General features: G+C 40.9%; 1 protein-coding gene across 1 annotated transcript; it reads right to left on the bottom strand.

Moving 5' to 3' along the window:
* Positions 1 to 3,729: 3,729 nt before the first annotated feature.
* LOC129410437 (high-affinity choline transporter 1-like) lies at positions 3,730 to 14,846 on the bottom strand. The gene is made up of 4 exons (XM_055158643.1): positions 14,711 to 14,846; positions 5,441 to 5,644; positions 5,251 to 5,364; positions 3,730 to 3,756 (listed from the first exon to the last, which is right to left on the bottom strand). Exons 2-4 carry the CDS (start codon positions 5,622 to 5,624, stop codon positions 3,743 to 3,745), a joined length of 312 nt encoding a protein of 103 aa, XP_055014618.1. The 5' UTR covers positions 5,625 to 5,644; positions 14,711 to 14,846; the 3' UTR covers positions 3,730 to 3,742.
* Positions 14,847 to 20,255: the final 5,409 nt, after the last annotated feature.

Genomic DNA, 20,255 nt, shown 5'->3' with positions numbered 1-20,255 from the left:
AAAACCATCTCCCGTGTGTTGTTCTATGTTGAGAGGTGTCGGAGACCAACGAGGAGAGAAAGAGCAAAAGAGCCTGTCTCTGTGATGAAATACCTCAAACACTGGGACAAACTCTCTGTTAGCAATGGCGTCCTGTACAGAGTCTCGAGAGATCTCAAAACAAAGTCAAAACGTCACCAATATATTGTGCCAGATTCGCTCAAAGCTGAGGTTCTGCGTGGTGTACACGATGAGGCAGGTCACCAAGCCCAGTCCCGTAGCCTTAGTCTGACCCGCCAACGATTTTTCTGGTTGACTCTGGACAGAGATGTGAGGGACTATGTCCGCAAGTGCCAACGCTGCATTGTTAGTAAGACAGTTGACCCTGAAGGCAGAGCCCCTTTAGAAAGCATTGTCACATCTCGACCACTTGAGCTTGTGTGTATAGATTTCTGGTCTGCTGAAGATTCTCGAAATAAGTCAGTTGACGTGCTTGTTATTACAGACCATTTTACCCGTATGGCACAAGCCTTCCCCTGTAGGGACCAAACAGCCAAACAAGTTGCGAAAGTTCTATGGGACAAATACTTCTGTGTGTTCGGGTTTCCAGAAAGAATCCACAGCGATCAGGGACCAAATTTTGAGAGCCAGCTAATCAGTGAGTTGCTGAAAGTTTCAGGTGTCAGAAAGTCCCACACTACGCCATATCACCCCATGGGAAATGGTTCAGTAGAGCGTTTCAACAGAACCCTTGCTGGTATGATTCGTGCGTTGCCCCCTGAAGCCAAAGCTGACTGGCCTCGTAGGTTGCAGACGCTGACTTTTGTCTACAATTGTACTTCCCATGAGTCCACAGGCTTTCCCCCATTTTACCTTATGTTCGGCCGCGTCCCCCGTTTGCCAGTCGACGTGTTGTTCCGTTCTGTCCTTCATGATTCTACTGTAGCTGGCTATGACAGATATGTTGAGTCCCTTGTCACTGACCTGAAGGAAGCAATGTTGGTTGCCCAAGAACATGTCAGAAAGGAACAACACAGGCACACTCTGCTTTACAACAGGAAAGTGAAAGGATCAAACATTGAAATTGGGGAACAGGTGCTTCTTGCAAACAAAACGGAGAGGGGCAAAAGAAAACTCGCGGATAAATGGGAGTCAACGATCTACACTGTGACAGATGTCAATCATAAGACTCATACTTACAAAGTCAGTGATAACAGTTCCGGGAGAGTAAAAATTGTTCACAGGAACCTGTTATTGCCAGTTAGCTTTCTCCCAGTTGAGCTCTGTGACGTGTCAGACAATGATTCGACATTCGCTAGTGGCTGCTCTGTTCCTAGTGTGGACGGGAATGAGTCAGTTTGTGAAAGCGAACACGGGCCTGTTCAAGACCTCTCTGTGTCGGTTGACTCTGAACGACGAACTCTAGAGTGGGTTACACGGTTGACTGAGCCAGACTCAACTCAGGCCGCCATTTCTGACATTGTGACTGTTGTCTCTGTTCCCCATGACTCTGACCTGTCCCCTGAGTACTGCCCAAACATATCGGACTGTGTCTCTGGACATGTGACTGGTCCCGGTTCTGCCACTAGAACTGGACTGCATGACTCTAGTTTTGACAGTCGGATTGCTACTGTTGACCAGACTGTGACTGACTCTGTTGATCAGTCCCAAGTACACACTAGACGTGGTCGTTTGGTTAAACCTGTGAATAGACTTATTCAGACTATGTCACGTCAAGATGTTATTCCTGTCACTTTGTGCTAGACATGTTCACAGATCTGTGTTTCGGATCCCTTGCTAGTTTGATTTTGAGTGTATGTATCTGCCCTTTTGGTTTCTGGCAGTTCAGTTGAAATGTAATTTGTCTCCTACCACTGTCATGTGAGATGGTACAGTTGAGCCTGTAATGTGTAAGGGGTTTTGTGGGGTGTACAAGGCACCCTACTGCCAGTAGTTGGGTTGAGGGTTTGGTACCCCCCCTCATTCCACTTCATCCTCTTGGGATACTTTTACGTTGGCCTTTCTTAGCGGGACCCCCTTGGTGTAGTGTCGTTATTTGTCCATGAGGCATTTTTGTACTGGTGGCTCGAGAATGATAAAATTCAGTGGGGGTGGATGTAACGGAGTTAAAAATGCACATTTTTTTTTGTTTGTATTTCATGTTTATTTGTAGTTTATGTGAATTTTATCGTTTTAAAGTTTTATTTTGAAAACCCGGAAGTCCGCACTGCTCCCCCGTGTATTTTATTTTGGTAGTTTGGCTTCCCCTCTGAGTGGCTCGTTAGAAACTGCAGAGGAGGGAATAAAGCGGACTGACTCCACACTGTGTCCTGTCTCCTTTATACGGCCTGACGAAGGACCAACAACCGTTACATACACACCCCCATTTTTGACTCACTCTGGAGCCACACGTTCGCACGTTCTTGCTCTGATCTTCGTGTGTTACATTCTCTGTATTGGCCATTGTTGGTAAAATATTTCGAAAATGAATCGCGGCTGCGTCTGGACAATCTGTTACTGCGCTGGAGTCGTACAGCGCGTCATTACAGGCAGGAGACGCGTTTCTCCCATGATGCATCTAGAATAGTTCGTTTGGACCTGCTGTCTGTGGTTTGGACCCGGGTTCGCGTTCACACCAGAAGAACCGCACCAAAGTTGGTCATTTGGTGCGGATTCAAGCGAACCGAGACCACCTCTTTTTGAGGTCTCGGCCCACTTGAGTTGGTCCGGGTCAGAGTCCGATTGACGCTTTCACACCAACGCAAACGAACCGAGCTAACCACTTCTGGTTCAAATGGATCGTTTGGTGCGCACCAAATACTGTCGGTGTGAAAGCACCTAATACAGGTCAAGGCTCACTGATGAGCATCTTCAATCTATCCAGAGGATCTCATATGCTTCCTCCTGCAAGCCAAATATCTCTCAGAAGAAAGAAGAAGAGTAGACGTATTAGTTTAAACTTACGTTCTGAATACATTTTCATGTTCTGAACTGTTATTAAAGATTAAGAAAGTGTGTTGCGTGTTGTTCTTTCTCTCTCCTCTTTTCCCGTGCAACCGCTATTTATCGAATACTCAATGCGGCCCAGCCTCACTCAGACTTTATCTAATGTGGCCCCCAGGTAATTTGAGTTTGAGACCCCTGCTATAGACCTAAGGCTGTGTTGGTTTAACAGCATGACCGTAGGTCTGACAGCAGCTACACTCGAAACATGAGTGTTGTTTTAACATGTGTTTAAAACAACACAACATGTTTGATCTCAACACATCAGTGAGGTCTATTTGGGACAACACAACTTGTATTAATTGTGACGCAGTTGATGTGACACATATCAACTGTGTCACACTGTATTGTCACATACATTGTGTCGATATAGTGACACAAGGATCCCAGTTCCCCAACACAACACGTGTCATTCAACATGTTCATCAATATGAATAAAGATGAAGATACAAGTTGAAAAAATGTGTTTACTTTGGAATGTTTATTTTTCTGTACATGTAAATATATCAACAAGCTCAAATATGTATTTATTTTTATTTATTTATTTACTTATTTATAAGGGAAGCCCCTTGAGATGCAGGATCTGAGCCTCCGCGAGCTCCGGTCTGACCGTGTGCTCCGATTCTCCGCGAGGTCCGAGCTCCACCCCGGTCGTGGGCTCCGAGCTTCGGTTCTCAGGTCTTTTCCTCCATCTCTTTCCGATGTCTCTGAGGCATCCAAATAGAGGCGTCCAGCACATTTTTTGGGGGGAGTCACTGATTTACCCAGATACCACTGGAAAAAAAAAAGTGATTAGTCCATTTCCATTTCATTATATTATGACTTTGTTTCCCAAGAAATATCAGTCCAAGTTTATAACAGTGATTAAGAAAGTATTACTACTGTAGTGTTTATTACTCACTGAATAAAAAAATTAAAAATGATATTAGTAGTACAAAAATGTATTCAGTATTTTTTCTTGGGCCTTCACTGATTACCTCGAAGGCCCTGAGGTTCCCCTCTGTCACAAAGCAGCGTGGACAACTGTGGCGCCGACAGTTTTACAGTGTTCTGTTGAAATGGACTGTCCTGTCAAACTGAGCTACCTGCAGCCTAACGTAGATATTCTGCCACAAATCTAACACATACACGCACATGATTACACGTTTAACTGGTCAAAAGACACAATAAAACCAATACACTTTTAAAATGTGACTTCTTACTCCACTTCTGCCTCGGAAGTTCAAATCGACGGCATTTACACTGGAACAGCACTTGGGGGTGTTCGTATGTGCAGTAGTGCTATGTAGCTCAAAACGACAGGTAGCTCAAATCGACAGTACACCGGCCCTCCCAATGAGGTGTCCCTTATTTATTTTGAGGGAGTTTGCAACCCTAGATACATCTAAAATCGTCTAAATTACCTTAAAGTTTTGAAAACGGTGATGTGATATGCTTTATTAAATATTATTATCATTGTTAACAGCGCCACATACAGGTGTGGCAGGCGTATTACATCGTTTTCGCTCATTGCTCCGTTGTCGTGTGGATGTGAATATTTACTGATCCGGCACATGTGTGGACGCAAATTTTTTTCAACCCGCAAAGAAAAAAAGTCTAGGAGCGTTGTCGTGTGGATGTAGCCTCAAAAACATTTAAAGGTGCACTATGTTATTTTTTCTGGTGGAGTTTGTGTTGGCGCACAAATTTAGGCCCCGTTTACACATACATGGGTATTTTTAAAAATGGAGACATTTCCCTTCGTTTGTTCACATCGTTTACACGCAAACGCCTTAACCACTTCCTTGCTGCAATTGTTTATTATTATTATTATTATTATTAATGTACGTAAAAGGCATAATTAAATTTAAAATATTAAATAGTTACATTAAACATAAGGTAAATATAACATTTGACGACAATATCAGTGCTATGGAAATCTTTAAATCAGTAACCTTGATAATCAGTCATTTAGGCTGTTAATAAATTGTATGTGAGATTTTTTATGTTATACAAAGTCAAGATCTCATTGTCTGGCTCCTAGTTTGTTAACAGTTTACCTCATTCTTAGCCATTATCCTCTGTGAGTGTCCTGGTTCTGGTGCTTTTTATGCTAAACTAAACTGCTATGTTCATCTTATGTATGTAAGTTGTCTCCCCAACTGAGTGTAAAAGCTGTGTGCTCAATGGATTGATTCAGACTAAGGACAGAATTGACATGAACTGATACATGAGTTGATTTGAGAAATGGGTTAATGTTGCTTTCTTAAATTATCAACATTATCTTACCAAGGAAGAAGGTCACAATGTAGGGCACAGGCATCAGAGCCCAGACAGCTCCAAGTGTTGGGTTGTAAGTGGCTTCTGCGATACCAAGGATGAAGCCTCCACCCACCCAGGTCGCTGCAAAGAGAAATATCAAAGAACGTGAGCCACAAAACCAATGCAAATTATCACGCAAACAGCTGGGGTCATTCACCTGTCAATGTAAAGACCCCGACCAGTAGATTAATGTTGCGTCCAGCTAAGAGTGTGATCTCCATGCCGTCTCCGGTACACATCTTCTCCATTTTCCGAGAGCGCATTGAGGCCCAGATGCCCGTCCCCAAGATGACCAGGTAGAAGACGGCCATCACCACCAAACCAGGCACGTTCAGCGCCATTGGGACCAATCACACTCTCCCTGTGGATAAGACAAGAATAACAACTGAGAATAAGTATTGTCACTACTGTGATAAATAATTTCACATAGTTACAATTTTAGTGTATCTGGGGATCCATATGTTAACTGCACAGACAGCAGTACTTTCTGCACTCAAGCTGCGCACGCATCTGCTGTGTTCATAAACAATTAATCCATCTGTACTGTGGGGGTGAAATCTGCAGCTGCTACTAGTGTGGACTGAACGGACAGCAACAATGGAGAAATGCTGTTCCCTAAATGCTAATCTGAACCCTGGTTGGATGAGGATTCAAAATTTTATATGAAGATGAAATCTAACACATTGTTTCATTGTTAAATAATGCTGTCTGTGGTTCTGTATGGGCATTGACAATGACATTGAACTGATAATGAACTAGCAGTTATACTAGGGAATTTACAACAAAAACAATATAACAAATGAGAGAATAACAGAATAACTAATGTTGTTCTGTCAAGATAGAACACCGCATCAGCAGATGTCTTCTGTGTATAGTCTTCTGACTTGCCACGGTTCTTCACTTCAAGTGTGACAATGCTATGTGTTCAATATTCAAGTCTCCTCTGCATAAAACATCTGAAAAATATCTTAAAAATTAAATAAAATAAAAAATCCGGTGAGTGAGGTTACTTCTTCACATATCTAACCTGTAACCTGGCCTGATGGTCTAATCTACTTCTCTCTGTAAGTGTAGTGCCCTACTGGTGAACATTCCAGACAAGACAATAACACACCCATGGAGACAAGCATGTGGCATAAACTCCACCAGAAATGGTACATTATTTAGACAGTGCACTCACTGCTAAAACTAATGTGTATAATAATATTTTTGGATTTGTCTTGACTGTCTCACAACTATATGGTCAACAGGAATTTGCTTACAGGCTGATGATGTCTCTTTTAAAATGGTGATCAAACAATGCATTTACAGTGTGTTTTCTAAGAGTTTCAAAAAACACAAACTAGATACAAAATAAAATAAATAAAAAATAAGAATGACAGCAAGAGACAGAGACCTACCCATAACAATGAAAATAGTGGAAACCTTGACAGGTCACCACAAGCTTAACATGTATGTGTACATAGAGCAGCACATGCATGTTGTGGTCATGGCATTGACATATGGCATCTAAAAATGGTAAAAAGGAGTCTATTACTATGTGTGTTAATCTTATGCTAGTTGGCACTGACTTGCATCCACTGCTTTACAGATTAACATGTTTAAAGCCGTCAGCAGGGATAATGAAGTTTTACTATTTCCTTCCAATCACTATTTGCGGAGTGACATATCTTGGTTGTATTTTTGTATTTATTTGATCCTTTGTATTATGTAAGAATATTAAAAGGCTTTTGTTCTGGCAGTAGTCATAAACAACAGCCATACAGCCCCCACCCAGTCATTATACTGCATAGTACGTATGGGCAGCCAGGAATGAAAGAATGCACTTGGGATAGTGGCCAGAGAAAAGGGAAGTGTTTGTTAAAGGAAAGGAATGAGATAGGGGTAGGAGTCGAATGTATGCGTCCTGTATGGGTGTGTTGTGATGCATAGGGGGCGGGCAGGACGGGGGGGGGGGGGGGGGCTCACTGCCAAAGTCAACAAAAGCCTGAAAAGCTCTCACGTGGCTCTTGTGCTCTCTCTACTGTATATGAGCATATGCACTGTATGTTTACAACTGCACAATCGGTAGGTACGTCGTGAATATGGAATACAATAGCTCAGATTTTCCTCTCAGTTATAATGAAAGACATAAGGTGTGAGGAGTGGAAGTAGAACTTATAGCTAACTCTATAACTTAAGTAGCCCATAACAAGTAAGTACAAATGTATAAGCCATCTTTAAGCACGCATTACACATTTTATCATTTATACTGTAATTCTAATTGCTTTCCATATCGATATATTTGCCAAATCAAATATATACGTCAATCAACCTATCATAGAGAAATAACAAATATGACAGTTGAGATGATTTGTGCTGTTAAACAACTCCCATCACAACATATTACATTTACAAGCTAGCTTTTACTATATCCATAGTTACACACTCACCTTTGATGTTGGAAAATATGACAGGTTTCTGTATGAACAGTAGCCTGTCAGAAACTGTTTAACACTAACTAGCTAGTGTGTTGCCATGGTAACTTGGAACACAAAGATTATCCACAATTGGCATCAGGCTAGGGTTTATGAAAACTTGGTGTGTCCTTATTAGGGATGGGCATGATTAATCGATTAATCGATAATTGATCATTAAGAATTTCATTGATTACGTTAATTTTAATCGACAAACCGAATGTATGTTGCTGTGCGTAGCGTGACCAAACAGGGGTCCGTACGTGTAGCTCTCTGCACTCAGAAGGAGCGAGCAAACACAAACAGTCAGTCAGCCTGCAGCGTGCCGAAGCACAAATGTGTATTTAACGATGATTTGTACAAGAAATTCCACGCTTTCTGTTGCGTTCGGGACAAGTGGGAGTCCATGTGCACAGTGTACAAAGCAGCACATATGTTTCGGTGTCCAGTGGGAAAAAGCTTTACCAGGTGAGAGTCGCGCAATGTCGATGACGAGTCCCAACCTCCCACCCCCCATACAGTGTCCTGGTTTTGACAAACGCAAATATGGTCACACTAACCTGTATTCCACTGAATCATGTCTTTTAATCCGACAGAAATTGACCGCATCAGCGACACAAGAGCTGTAGTTTTATCTTCGCTGAGTTTATGCAAATTAGCGATGTGGTTTTAAGTTTCGTTTCTGTGAGAGTTGCACAAAACTGAATTAAACACATTATAATGTCAAACGGATTAATGTGGCTCTAGAGTCGTTACGGTTTATATGTCGTAAAGTTGAATTTATTTATGCAGATTAGTAGTGCAGATAGTAATAATAATGATGATAATTTTCATATAAAAACGTTAATGATTAATCGATAATCGATCGTTAATTCTTCCGACGATCGATTAAGAAAATTTCATCGAATGCCCATCCCTAGTCCTTATCCTAGGGTGACCAAACGTCCGTTTTCCCCCGGACATGTCAGTATTTTGCGTCCTGTCCTGGGCATCCGGGTTTTTTTTTTTATAAAGTGATGCAAATGTTGGGGTTTTCAGTACCGTTCATTAAACTGAGTGTCTCTCGTAGTTCTCTGTGACTCAGAAGGAGCGAGACACAAACAGTGGTCCAGTGGTCCTCTGGTCCTGGTCTGGTCTGGGTTTCAGTCCGGCTCTGGTCCCGGTCTGGTCCCGGACCTGGATCAGTCCTGGTTCAGTCCGTACGAGGTGCAAAAGTCCGGCATCGCAGTCACGGAAGTCACGTAAACGGTCGTTATTCGTTTTTTTCCATTCTTCATTTAAACACAAAATCGAAAACTGAAAAAATGAATCGTTATCCGTTTTTTAAATTTTGGTTTTGGAGACAAATAATGAAGAAAACTGTTGTGTTTTCGTTTTCTTATTTTTGATTTTATATTGAAAAACGAATGAACGAATGATACCCAGTACAACACCGCACCCGCCCGTTAACCGGAAATTATATCAAACTTTTGCGCTGCCTACGCCATGGACTGAACCAAGACCAAACCAGGACTAACCCAGGACTGATTCCAGGACTGAAGAGGAGGACTAATCCACGACTCAACAAGGACTAAACCAGGACTAAACCTGAACTGAAACAGGACTCACCGTCGGAAAGGACTTGGAGGAGAAAGGACCTCACGCTGCAATAGGAGGGTTTCAGTCACGTGATCACGATGAAGCGCGAAAAGCTGGGTTTCACGTGACGTCACAGGGCTACGTTTGTCAGCACGCAAAATTAGATGGAGGGCAGGAAGTGAACCAAGCCCCCAGGTTCCAAAATGGCCGCCCATTCAAGTCAATGGGCTGAGCTCAATGGCGCATGATCCCAGATTAGCCTAGCCTGGCTAGGTACTTCCGGTGGCTGTGGGCCGACCGAGCATGCGCAGTAGTGCTCTTTTCTCCCACGGGCACACGCGAATGCACGCGAACGCACGCGAACGCGCGCACGGTGCGCGGGTTCGTGTATCACGTGATCGCTTTGACCAATCAGAGCGAGAGGAGCTAGAGCGAAGCAGAGCGTATCCGAAGCTAATGATTATAAAGCGTTTGTTAAGACAACTGAAGGATTTTGAGCTGAGAAAAAGTGCATGATCTAAAAATAGGTAAAAATCGCCACAAAATCCGACATTTTTGAAAGTTGTAGGTGCCCTGTCAGCCGAACACGAGCAGTTTGTGATTACATTGCGCTCTATGAGAAAAATCTCTCGGCCCATGGGATTTTTTCGACTGTAGTACCACTGAGTGGCCACTACGTCAACTCGAGGCAGCTACAAGCAGCAATACTGTATCCAGTTATTTTAATAGATCCATGAAGTGAACTGACTGGAGGAAAATGCCGATGTGTTGTGTAGTTTACGGCTGTGCCAATTGTTCTAACCGAGAGAAGGAAAAGCGATTTTTTTTAGAGTACCGAATATAGTCGTCCACAAAAGTCAGAAATGGGAAAAGCTGACAGAAAAAAAAGTGGATTACAAACCTGTTACCCAGATAGACTGGTTACTGCCAATACACTGCAGTTTTTCCCATAACAGTCTATACACATAAAATAAGAGAAACACTCAACCCTGGCGAAGACCAAACGATAATCATCATTTAGGCGTTTTGCACCAAGGTTGAGGACCCATTCACTGACAAAAAAAAGTTATATGCCTCCAAACTTTTGTACGCCTTCATCTGTTGTCTGGTGTAGAACGATGTCTGAAGAGCTAAATAGTTCGTGATATCCTCTGCCTCGATTGTCGGCAAATCTTTTACTTCGGTTGAAAATTCTCTCATTTTCAATAAGATTGGGTCATGCCAAATATATTTGTCAACTAACTGCTCGTACTTTTGCCTTGCTACTGGCTCTAAATCCTTACAATAAGAACTCTTCTCCATATCTGTGTTCTCCAGAGCCGTGTTTGTCATGTTTGTCTTCTCTTCCTGCCCTCCACCTGAAATTCACGCATCATCATGATCACGTGACTGAAACAGCGTTCTCTCTCAAGTCCAAGATTAGCCAAGATTCTTGGTTTAGACGAAACCCCCCCCCCCCCCCCCCCCCCCCCCGTGTTCGGGTTTTCACAAACGGAAACACCCTATAAGCCTTATCCAGCAACCATAACAGTAGTCAATTCTCATTCATGCTAAAACAATATAAGCCATGCATTAATGACATTTGCATAACATCATATTTATCATTTAAATGACATGAAAATGTAGCCTATTGGTGGATAAATCACTAGAATGTCAAAAGATTAAGTTTAAGATTAAGTCATCTGTTTTGCCAAGATCTTTGTAGTTATGAAAATATGATGACAATTTCCCAAAAAAGAATGCTGTTGGACATGTTTTCAATGTGCAGTTCAGCTCTTTTCTGAATGACTGAGAAACTAGCATTCAGACTTTTGTCATAAAACCAGGGTCATGCTGCAGCTTTCCTGTGGCCAACATTCAACATTAGAAAGCACGACTTGTGCTTTCGAATGTTGCAGTGGGTCAAATATCCACTTTTATTTTTTTCAATATTAAACTCCTGGATTCAATTAAGGACATATTTTGAATCTGCCATCGAATTCAAGAGAGTGCCAACTTAATTTTTAACATATGTGCGCTTAGGGCCATACACAATGCATCAAAGTATGGACTGGAACACGTCCAATGAAAACAGCTGTCTGATATTTAAAGTGAAATCGTAGTATGTAAATGTGGCAACCGAGGGGTTCAACACTCCGGGAAATGTTAAGTTTTATGATGTGTTGCTGCAACAACGCCACCCCAAATCTAGTTTGGGGAAATGAAATCTAAACGTAAGGCACACAGGTAAGCATATCATTAAGGGAGAGAGAGCCAGGTTCCATCATTTGCACAAATCTTTATTTCTTTTCTATTTTAAAAGACAGATTTAAGTGGTTTAAAAGTAGCTACATCCATAAAAAAATAAATAAATCAGCAAACAGTAAAACACTACAGTGAGAAAACGAGTACACAATATTGAAAATGCAAAGCAAAACCCCAAAACCCGAAGCAAAACTGAAGCAAAACAAAACAGAGCAAAACCAAAATAAAACAAAAAAAAAAAACAGAGGTGGTGTCCTCACGCCGCTGCAGGCCCCCGCTGACACCTAGAAAATTAAATTTTGGAATTAAAATCGGAGCCTGCAGTGCAAGGATCTGAGCTAAACGTACCGTGGTTGAAGGTGACAGTGCGTAATCCCCAGGCTGAATCAAAGGCAACTACACAGGATAACGCCGTCCAGAAGTGGTCCAGACAACGTGGACCGGCACACGCTACAAACATACAATTTAGAGGGGTTTGGCACAGGTAGCACGTGATAAGGGTTTGGTTACCTGCCGCCGCGGTTTAAGAGACACGGCGGCGCACCGCCAAGCGCAATGGGGAGGGACTCGCTCGGCTCACCCGTGGAGCTACAGAGAGACACCGGTAAAAGTATGGGCACGGATGAATGAGTGGAGGAGTATCGGGCGTGCATTACCTTATCAGGGAGACGAAAGCGCGCCCTAGGTGCTCCGTGATTCGGAGACGCGAGGGACTGATGTGGTGAGAGCACCGGCCAAGCAGCGACACTAAAAGGAAACGTGATGGGAAATTTGATGTAACGGGCATGGAATTTACAAAGTGAACGTTACCTGAGCTGGAGGACAGAGCGGCCACAAGGAGAGGCCCGGAAGAGCGTGTGAGCCAAAAGGCGGAACGATTGAGAAGGGAGCGCTTAAATAGCCCACCAGCGCAGCGCCACGGAACGCCAGGTAAGAGCACCTGCAGCCTAGACCCTCAAAGCCGGTCTTGCCACATAAACATAGTTTTTGTGAGATAAGAAACGTGGTTCTATGTACAGTGGTTATGGTCTGGTGATTTTGCTGTTGAAATTCCTCTTAGATTTTGAGGAGCTGTGGGCACCTGGGAGGACTGTCACGTGCAGTGCTCCATGTGAGGTGGGTGTGTGGTTGGATAGGAACAGTCAAGGCTTTACTCAGCACCCCTCAAATTGGTCTGCTGCTGAGTCCCTCCAGCTTAACCAGTATAATGCAAACACATACTTATCCAGGCCGCTCTGGGACAGTGGCTGCACTCTTTATCAAATTATTAATAACCCATCTCCCATTTCAGCGTGACAAATAAATAGCAGGGTCACGTGATGATGCATGGTAACTTTCCATATGCAGGCATAACTGACGGCATAAAGCCTGAAAAGACAATTTTATCTAAAAATCAGGTTTGTCAAGTTCAATTTCCTCACTTGAAGAACAAAAATCTAAATTTTACCTTAAAAGTTCAGTACTCAATAGCAGTTTTGATAACATAATCATAATAAAAACAACTATTGTTTTAGACAATGTAACGTCATTTTCAAAACAAAACTATTGAATTCCTTTCATCATCGATATTATTATCATTCTTCTACTAGTCCGGATCCAAGCCATTTTAAAACTTGGAATTTTTGAAATGTATTTTTCTCATTAGGAGCAAAAACAAATCACAGTATGTTTGAAAAGAAGTAGAATAAAGCCTTAATCTGGTTATTCTGATAACAAACAGGCTATTTGCCGATTGTCACCACATTTTACATAAAAGAATATGCACACACAGATTACATAGTTTATGTTAGCTGAATACTTGTCAAATGAGTATCTAATTTGTTATTTGACAACAAAGAAATACAACTTTATGTAACTTAGTGTTTGTTCGTTATTGTTGTCTTCTGATTTATAATTAATTACAATTACATCAAGCCACTGGTGGTAGCAGTGCCTTGATGTAACAAACACTAAATCTCTTGCTTGCATCTGAAAATATAGTGTACAAGAAAGCACTGGAGATTACAGCAACTGACTTCTAACTCTGGTCCACTATTGGATTTACGCCAGAGATCCAACAGATGCAAACCATTTACATGCATGGGAAAACTGTAAACACATCACTTTCAGACTAAAGCACTACATGACCCTAACCCCATAATGTAAGCCTATAAAAACACCATAAAAGCACTGATTTAAGTGTGCCCTTGACAGTGTATCCAAGTGGCTTTTGTAACTTTTTCTTTGCTATTGAGACATTTTCAGTTTTTCTCTTTTACACAGGTGAAGTATGCTGACAGTAAAACTCTTTCTACTAAAATAACCCTCCCACTACACACGCCTCCCCATCGCTGCCTCTCAGTAATTTTCCATTCAGCAACCAGCCTCCTGCACCCCTGCACTTCTGCCACAACTCAAGGCCTCCTGTTAAGACGTGGAGGTACATCTCAGGCCTTCTGGTCATCAAATGAGACCTTGAAATTGGAGCAGGCTACAGTCCAGCTAAAATAAAACGTCATTTACTATGAGAAAGCACTGGGAATACTGCCAAAATGTTTGCACAGCTACATAAACAGTTATCAATAACATAAAGACAACTATTCAGTGTAGACAGCCAGCCTATTTCCACACACTAGGTACTTTTGACTGTCAGGAACATGTGATTCAAAACTTATCTTTAATCTGAATAGGTATTTGAATAGGATTAGTCTAAAGAGAAATTCAATTTACTATACAGCCAAAGGATGTTTTGTTTACATAATGAGGAACTGTGACACAACTTTTGGCAATACTTCATTGCACGAGTAAAAATAGTATTACTACTTCATGTATGCTGGCTGTCAATGCATTTCAAATACTAAGAATTACATAAAGTGTAATAGAAGTTGTAATACTGTATGTCACTTAACAAAATCAATGATATAGCATAACATTCGCACCCGTGGCCTAAAAACCAATTTGGCTACAGAGTAATTTCAGTCAGAGCTATTTCAAGAACAGGCATGCACTTTCACTTAGTGTCACTACTTGACCAAGCTAAAATGTCTTCAAATCCACATACATGTACACACTGGTGATTTTGTGTCTATAAAATAAACAGTTATATTATGCTATAGGACACTGTTAGGACAATCTTGCATTCTTGTTAGATAAAGCATTCAGATACATACCTAGATTAAAATAATGATAGTGATGTGAAGAGTGTGAAGTTTCTTCTTTTTTTTACTCAGTAGCAGAAGCAAATAGTAGATAGACAAAGTTATATAAGTTTTGATCCAACAGGTGTGGCGCTATAGGTACAAAAATATCCACCAATCAAACTAAAGGAGTTCTCTTTTTGTGCAGAGGACCACAGAGAATGATGGTAAAAAAGTTCAAAGCCCAACAGGAAAATTATGGTAGCCTCTGAAGTAGCCAGCCTCCCTCTCATTTTAAACCTCAGGAGGTGGGAGGGGTCACCACGACATACAGGCCCAAGTGAAGCTGCCATTGCTGCCACCTGATTGGTCCATACATCAAGTTCAAGTAACCAATTAGTGAGCAGATCAGCCAAGAAGACTCTTGCCCCCTCCTTACTCTCTATTATAGGCTCTGTTCCTCATGAGAATGAATGTGGGTTGTGAAACCTGTTTCTCCTGTATCTGTCCCTGTATAATGCCAAGATGTTGTTATTTTCATTCTGATTCTAATTTGTCTTGCACTTTTAAGTGATTTATAATAATACAAAAATGTTGGTGTAAAAATCTCAAACAAATAGAAGAAATTATGGAAAATTTGACTCAATACATTGATTATATTTGATTGCTATTGCTTGGGGATATTTTGGTGTTAAGTCCATGTAACCTAATGTCTTATGTAACCTAATAATCACAAATGTATGATGTCTAGCATCTCTGACAAGCTCCTACAGCTACCTCAAACTTTTCAGACTCCCTTTAAGTTCTTATATTTCTTTATAATAGTGCAGCCACAAACTGACTCCTATCGTCGCTATACCAGCTTGTGTGGTGGAAATTTTAGTATTGGGTGTTGTTCTTTCTGTTGTTCCAGTAAGAAATGTTAAAAGCCACACTATTCTTTGTCTAATCCTGTCTCTCACAGGAAGGCTATAGGTACCTTTGTTAGCCATTTAGATGTCTGCTGTTTATGTCACACTTAACATGTAACATAAACATGTATATGTGTGTGTGTATATATATATATATATATATATATATATATATATATATATATATATATATATATATATATATATATATATATATATATATATATATATATATATATATATATATAATGATATATTGATTTTGTCCATAAGGAATTTCTGCTAAATAAATAACTAAACAAAACATTGGATAAAATCAATATTTATTGCAAGTGATTTTATTTTTGTTAAATTTCAAACTGAGTCTAAAATCAAACTAGCTGTAACAGAGTGTGTGATGAGGAACAAGGTAAGTAAGGAAGTAAGTCTTTATTTATATAGCACTTTTCACAGACATTTTTTTGTCCCCAAAGACGCTTTACAGAGCATTTTTCATTCACTCTATACCTGGTAAGCTACTATTGTAGCCACAGCTGCCATGGGGCAGACTGAAAGAAGTGCAGCTGCCATGCCAGTCGGCGCCATTGGTCCCTCCGACCACCACCACTCACACACACTCACACACACACACTCACACTAGGCAATGTGGGTGAAGTGTCTTGCCTAAGGACACACAATGATTGAACTGATTGTATTTAACTGACCATGACTATCAACTGTTTCCGGAGGAAACCCATCCAGACACGGGGAGAAACATGCCAACATGATCAGATTTTTTTTTAGGTGTGGTGGTTTTCAGTTTACCAAATATGTTGGTAGCATCTAAAACTGCTGTCACACCTTGATGATTTAGCCATGGTAAAATATGGATAGGATTTTTTTAGGTGTGGTTGTTTTCAGTTTGAAAAATATGTTTGCAGAAGTTGAATTTAAGATAGGTGTGGTGATTGGAACAGCTTTATTTTATAGCTTCAGGTTTTATTTAAAAATATACATTTCACACATGACAAATAGATGTATTAAGTGTATGTTAACTTTAGATGTTAATGTAGTGTTTTTTTTTTAATTTTTTTATTATACCTCAGCTCTTAATATAACAATAATACAACTCATTCATATGATATTAGCAACAACAACATCCTCCCATGATATAAATTGTTGTTGTTGAAATTATTATTATTTGCACCTCCGTGCTTCTGTGTCTCTTCACGCTCATCTTCTCCCTTTAAGACATGCATATTAAACTGACTCCTCATCTGAATATGCTGCATGTGCATTATTTTTGCCTATTTTTTGTACTCAAAACCTTTCTTTAAACTGACCAAGCCTATAACCTTGGTTATGCAAGGCTTACTGTATTATTGAAAATGTTTAATTTGCTTTAAAAAAAAAATAAAAAAATAAATTAAATGTATTAAAAAATAAATAAATAAATAAATAAAAAAAATATATAAATTCCACCTCCTCTAGTGCCCAGTCCACTCCAGGTTACGGAGCGTATACCGCATTCCAGCTGCCCACGATGTGCAGCCTGCATAAACACCGGGAATCGCGGTCTTTCCCCACAGAGAGTCAGCTGCAGTGTAGCCGCTGAGAGTACATGAATGTCTGTTGCTTTTTTCTTGTTCAAGTAGCAGAATCATCAGTGGAACATTATTCACTCTAAATACGCTATTATGATATATTTGATAACTTCTTAACCCTCACGCTCTCTTCGAGGTCACATTGACCCAAAGAAAAAAAAAATCCTTCCCGCTCTCTTGGGGCGGGTCAATCAGACCCAAAAATGTATTTTCTTGCCTGGTGAGAATTTATTTGAAAAAAATGTTTTGGGTGTGATTGACCTGCTCCTAGAAAGCGGGAAGGAAAAAAAAAAAAAAATTCGGGTCAATGTGACCCAGAGGAGAGCGTGAGTTAACTCAGTAAAGCTAGGGTGACCATATTTCCGTTTGTGAAAACCTGGACACCTTTTGGGGGGGGGGGGGATTACCTCAGATTTTTTTTTAGTGCAATTTTGCAATTTTTTACAGCGTATGAATGCGTATTGTGTATTACAAGCGGGTAGTAATTACACACGGGTGGGTCAGGACTAAACCAGGCCTAAACCAGGACTAATCTTGGACTTAAGAGAGAAAACGCCGAGCAGTTTGTCCGCAAAGCGCGATCAGGCAATTCCCGCGTTTAACTCCGTGAGGTACGGAGCTGAGCCGGTCCTTTCTCCTGTGGTCACCTCCAAGCCCGTCCTGACGGTGAGTCCTGTTTCACTTCTGGTTTAGTCCTGGTTTAGTCCTGTTTTAGTCCTAGTTCAGTCGTGGATTAGTCCTCCTTTTCAGTCCTGGAATCAGTCCTGGGTTAGTCTTGGTTCAGTCCGTGTCGTAGGCAGCGCAAAAGTTTGATATAATCTCGGGTTAACAGGCAGGTGCGGTCCTGTCCTGCGCGGGTGCGGTGTTGTACTGGGGGTCTCCAAAAATGGACCCGTGCGGGACTCTGCGCTGTTGGGCTCCATTATGGAATAAATGAATCTTCAGTTTGTTACATAAAGGCGGAAAATAACATAAGGACGACAGCAGCAACAAGTTTTAAGAAGGAAGTAAAAAGGGTTGCACCTGTCCTGTCTGAGAAACGTGTATAAAATGTGTGTTGAGGGGTTTTACAGCCTTAAAACAGATAGAATAATTGTAAAATATAAAGTTGACAACTTCGCGGATTTCACCTATTTTTAGAACGTACCTCCCACGATAAGCGAGGGACACTGTACTCTCACCTCGCAACCTGTGCACATGGCCTCCCACTTGTCCCGACCGGGACGAAAAACTGAGAATTTCTTGTATAAGTCATTGTTAAATGCGCATTTGTGCTTCGGTATGTTGCAGACTGACCGACTGTTTGTGTCTGCTTGCTCCTTCTGAGTCACAGACGTAGCGTCTGTGACTCAGCGAGACGCTTAGTTTAATGCCCCTAATGAAAGGTACTGAAAACCCGGACATTTGCATCACTTTATTAAAAAAAACCCGGACGCCCCGGACATGACGCAAAATACGGACACGTCCGGGGAAAAACAGATGTTTGGTCACCCTAAGTAAAGCATGCCCAAGGCTAAGCGCCAAGTAGCAGTTACTGCTAGCACAATATTACAGTCAGACATTTGTACACTGTATAGTCCTGGTAAATTCAAATAATTAACATCTAACATTTTACAGTATTATAAGTATAAAACTGCTACCAAGACATTTCAAAAGTTTTAACTTACATGTGTCCCGCTACCAGCGCAGTGCAGCTAGCATATAAAACTGCTGCCATCTGTAGCTCTCCGGCTGGAAACGTTACAGAAGCCCAACACATTCAAAATACTATATTTATGTGTATACTTTGAATACTGCATATTCAAAATACACACTTTGTAAGTGTTTGACGTTAACACTGTGAATCAACAACTACTCGTTTTATGTCAACACTGTGAATCAACACTGTCATAGTTGGAAGAACTCTTGACTATGTTCAAACACATCTGGACTTTCCTCACAACAACACCAACACTGTGAATTTAACACTTGAATTTGCTGTGTACCCAATAATTCCCCAGCCCTATATAGTTAGAAGAACGTAGTCCCCTTGCTCATACACACAAAGCCAGCTAACTTAACTTCTTTAGAATTATCAGATGGATTGGTTGATTGGCCCTGTGTTTATCAGTACCTTACCTTACCCCATCTGAATCTGGGGAACTGGAGAACATGGGTATGCACCCTTCTTGCTGGTTTAACATTTAAAGACAAAATTTACTTAATCTTTAATTTTGATATTTTTTGTAAACCAAACCAAAAAGTCTCTAACTTTTGCTACATCCACTTAAACATTGTCCCCAAATGCACAAAGCACATACCTTCTGCACATTTTTCACAAACAAAATAGGCTGTATTTACTCTAAAATAGGCAATAGGCTTAGCTTAGCATATGGGTGTGCTACATAAATTTCTCACTGCTGTATGCAAATGGGTACTTCCTGTTAAACCAGGCTTTATCTCAGAGTAGGATCTAAAAGAAAGTCCAAAGCAGTGGTCCTATTCCTCAGCTAAACTACTAAAAAGGAACTCCAAAAGGTTCCTACAGTACTAACACTCCAAATCATTGCTATGACAGTTCTCCGCCTTCGTTTGAGTCCCTTCGTTGTGAATTCTGCAGATTGGTCCTGATTTGGAAACATACAGACTCTCTATAAAGGCCATTGGAACAAACCTGAAGATATAGTTCCTGAGTCAAAGTGACCACCATCAGAGAAGAAAAGAAGAAAGGCCTTAGAGAGAGCAGAGCAGGAGTCCAGTGGTGAGAGTGAGCTTCTCTGCTGATACACATCAGAGGCAGTTTCAGAAAGACTAAGATGAGTGCAGCATTACACTGTTCTACTCACTACTCAAACTACTCAAAAGAGAAGTTTCATTCAGGCCATGGGAAATCTCAAACTCAATAGTGTAGGACACCCTGAGCCACATTCTTATGGCCAAAGAATAATTATCAACAGTGAGTGATGTTTGTCCTTCTGAATCAGATTTAAAAAACAAAAAACAAAAAAACACTTATGTATAGTGAAATATAATGCAATGACATACATAATACAAAAAATTTGAAAGAAGAGACTGTGTCTATAATTTGAGAGAAAATTTCAGCTA

The sequence above is a fragment of the Boleophthalmus pectinirostris genome, unplaced genomic scaffold (assembly GCF_026225935.1).
Source record: "Boleophthalmus pectinirostris isolate CB_2022bp ecotype Guang Dong unplaced genomic scaffold, ASM2622593v1 HiC_scaffold_22, whole genome shotgun sequence".
Taxonomy (NCBI): domain Eukaryota; kingdom Metazoa; phylum Chordata; class Actinopteri; order Gobiiformes; family Gobiidae; genus Boleophthalmus; species Boleophthalmus pectinirostris.
This window is presented reverse-complemented; position numbering and strand designations above follow the sequence as displayed.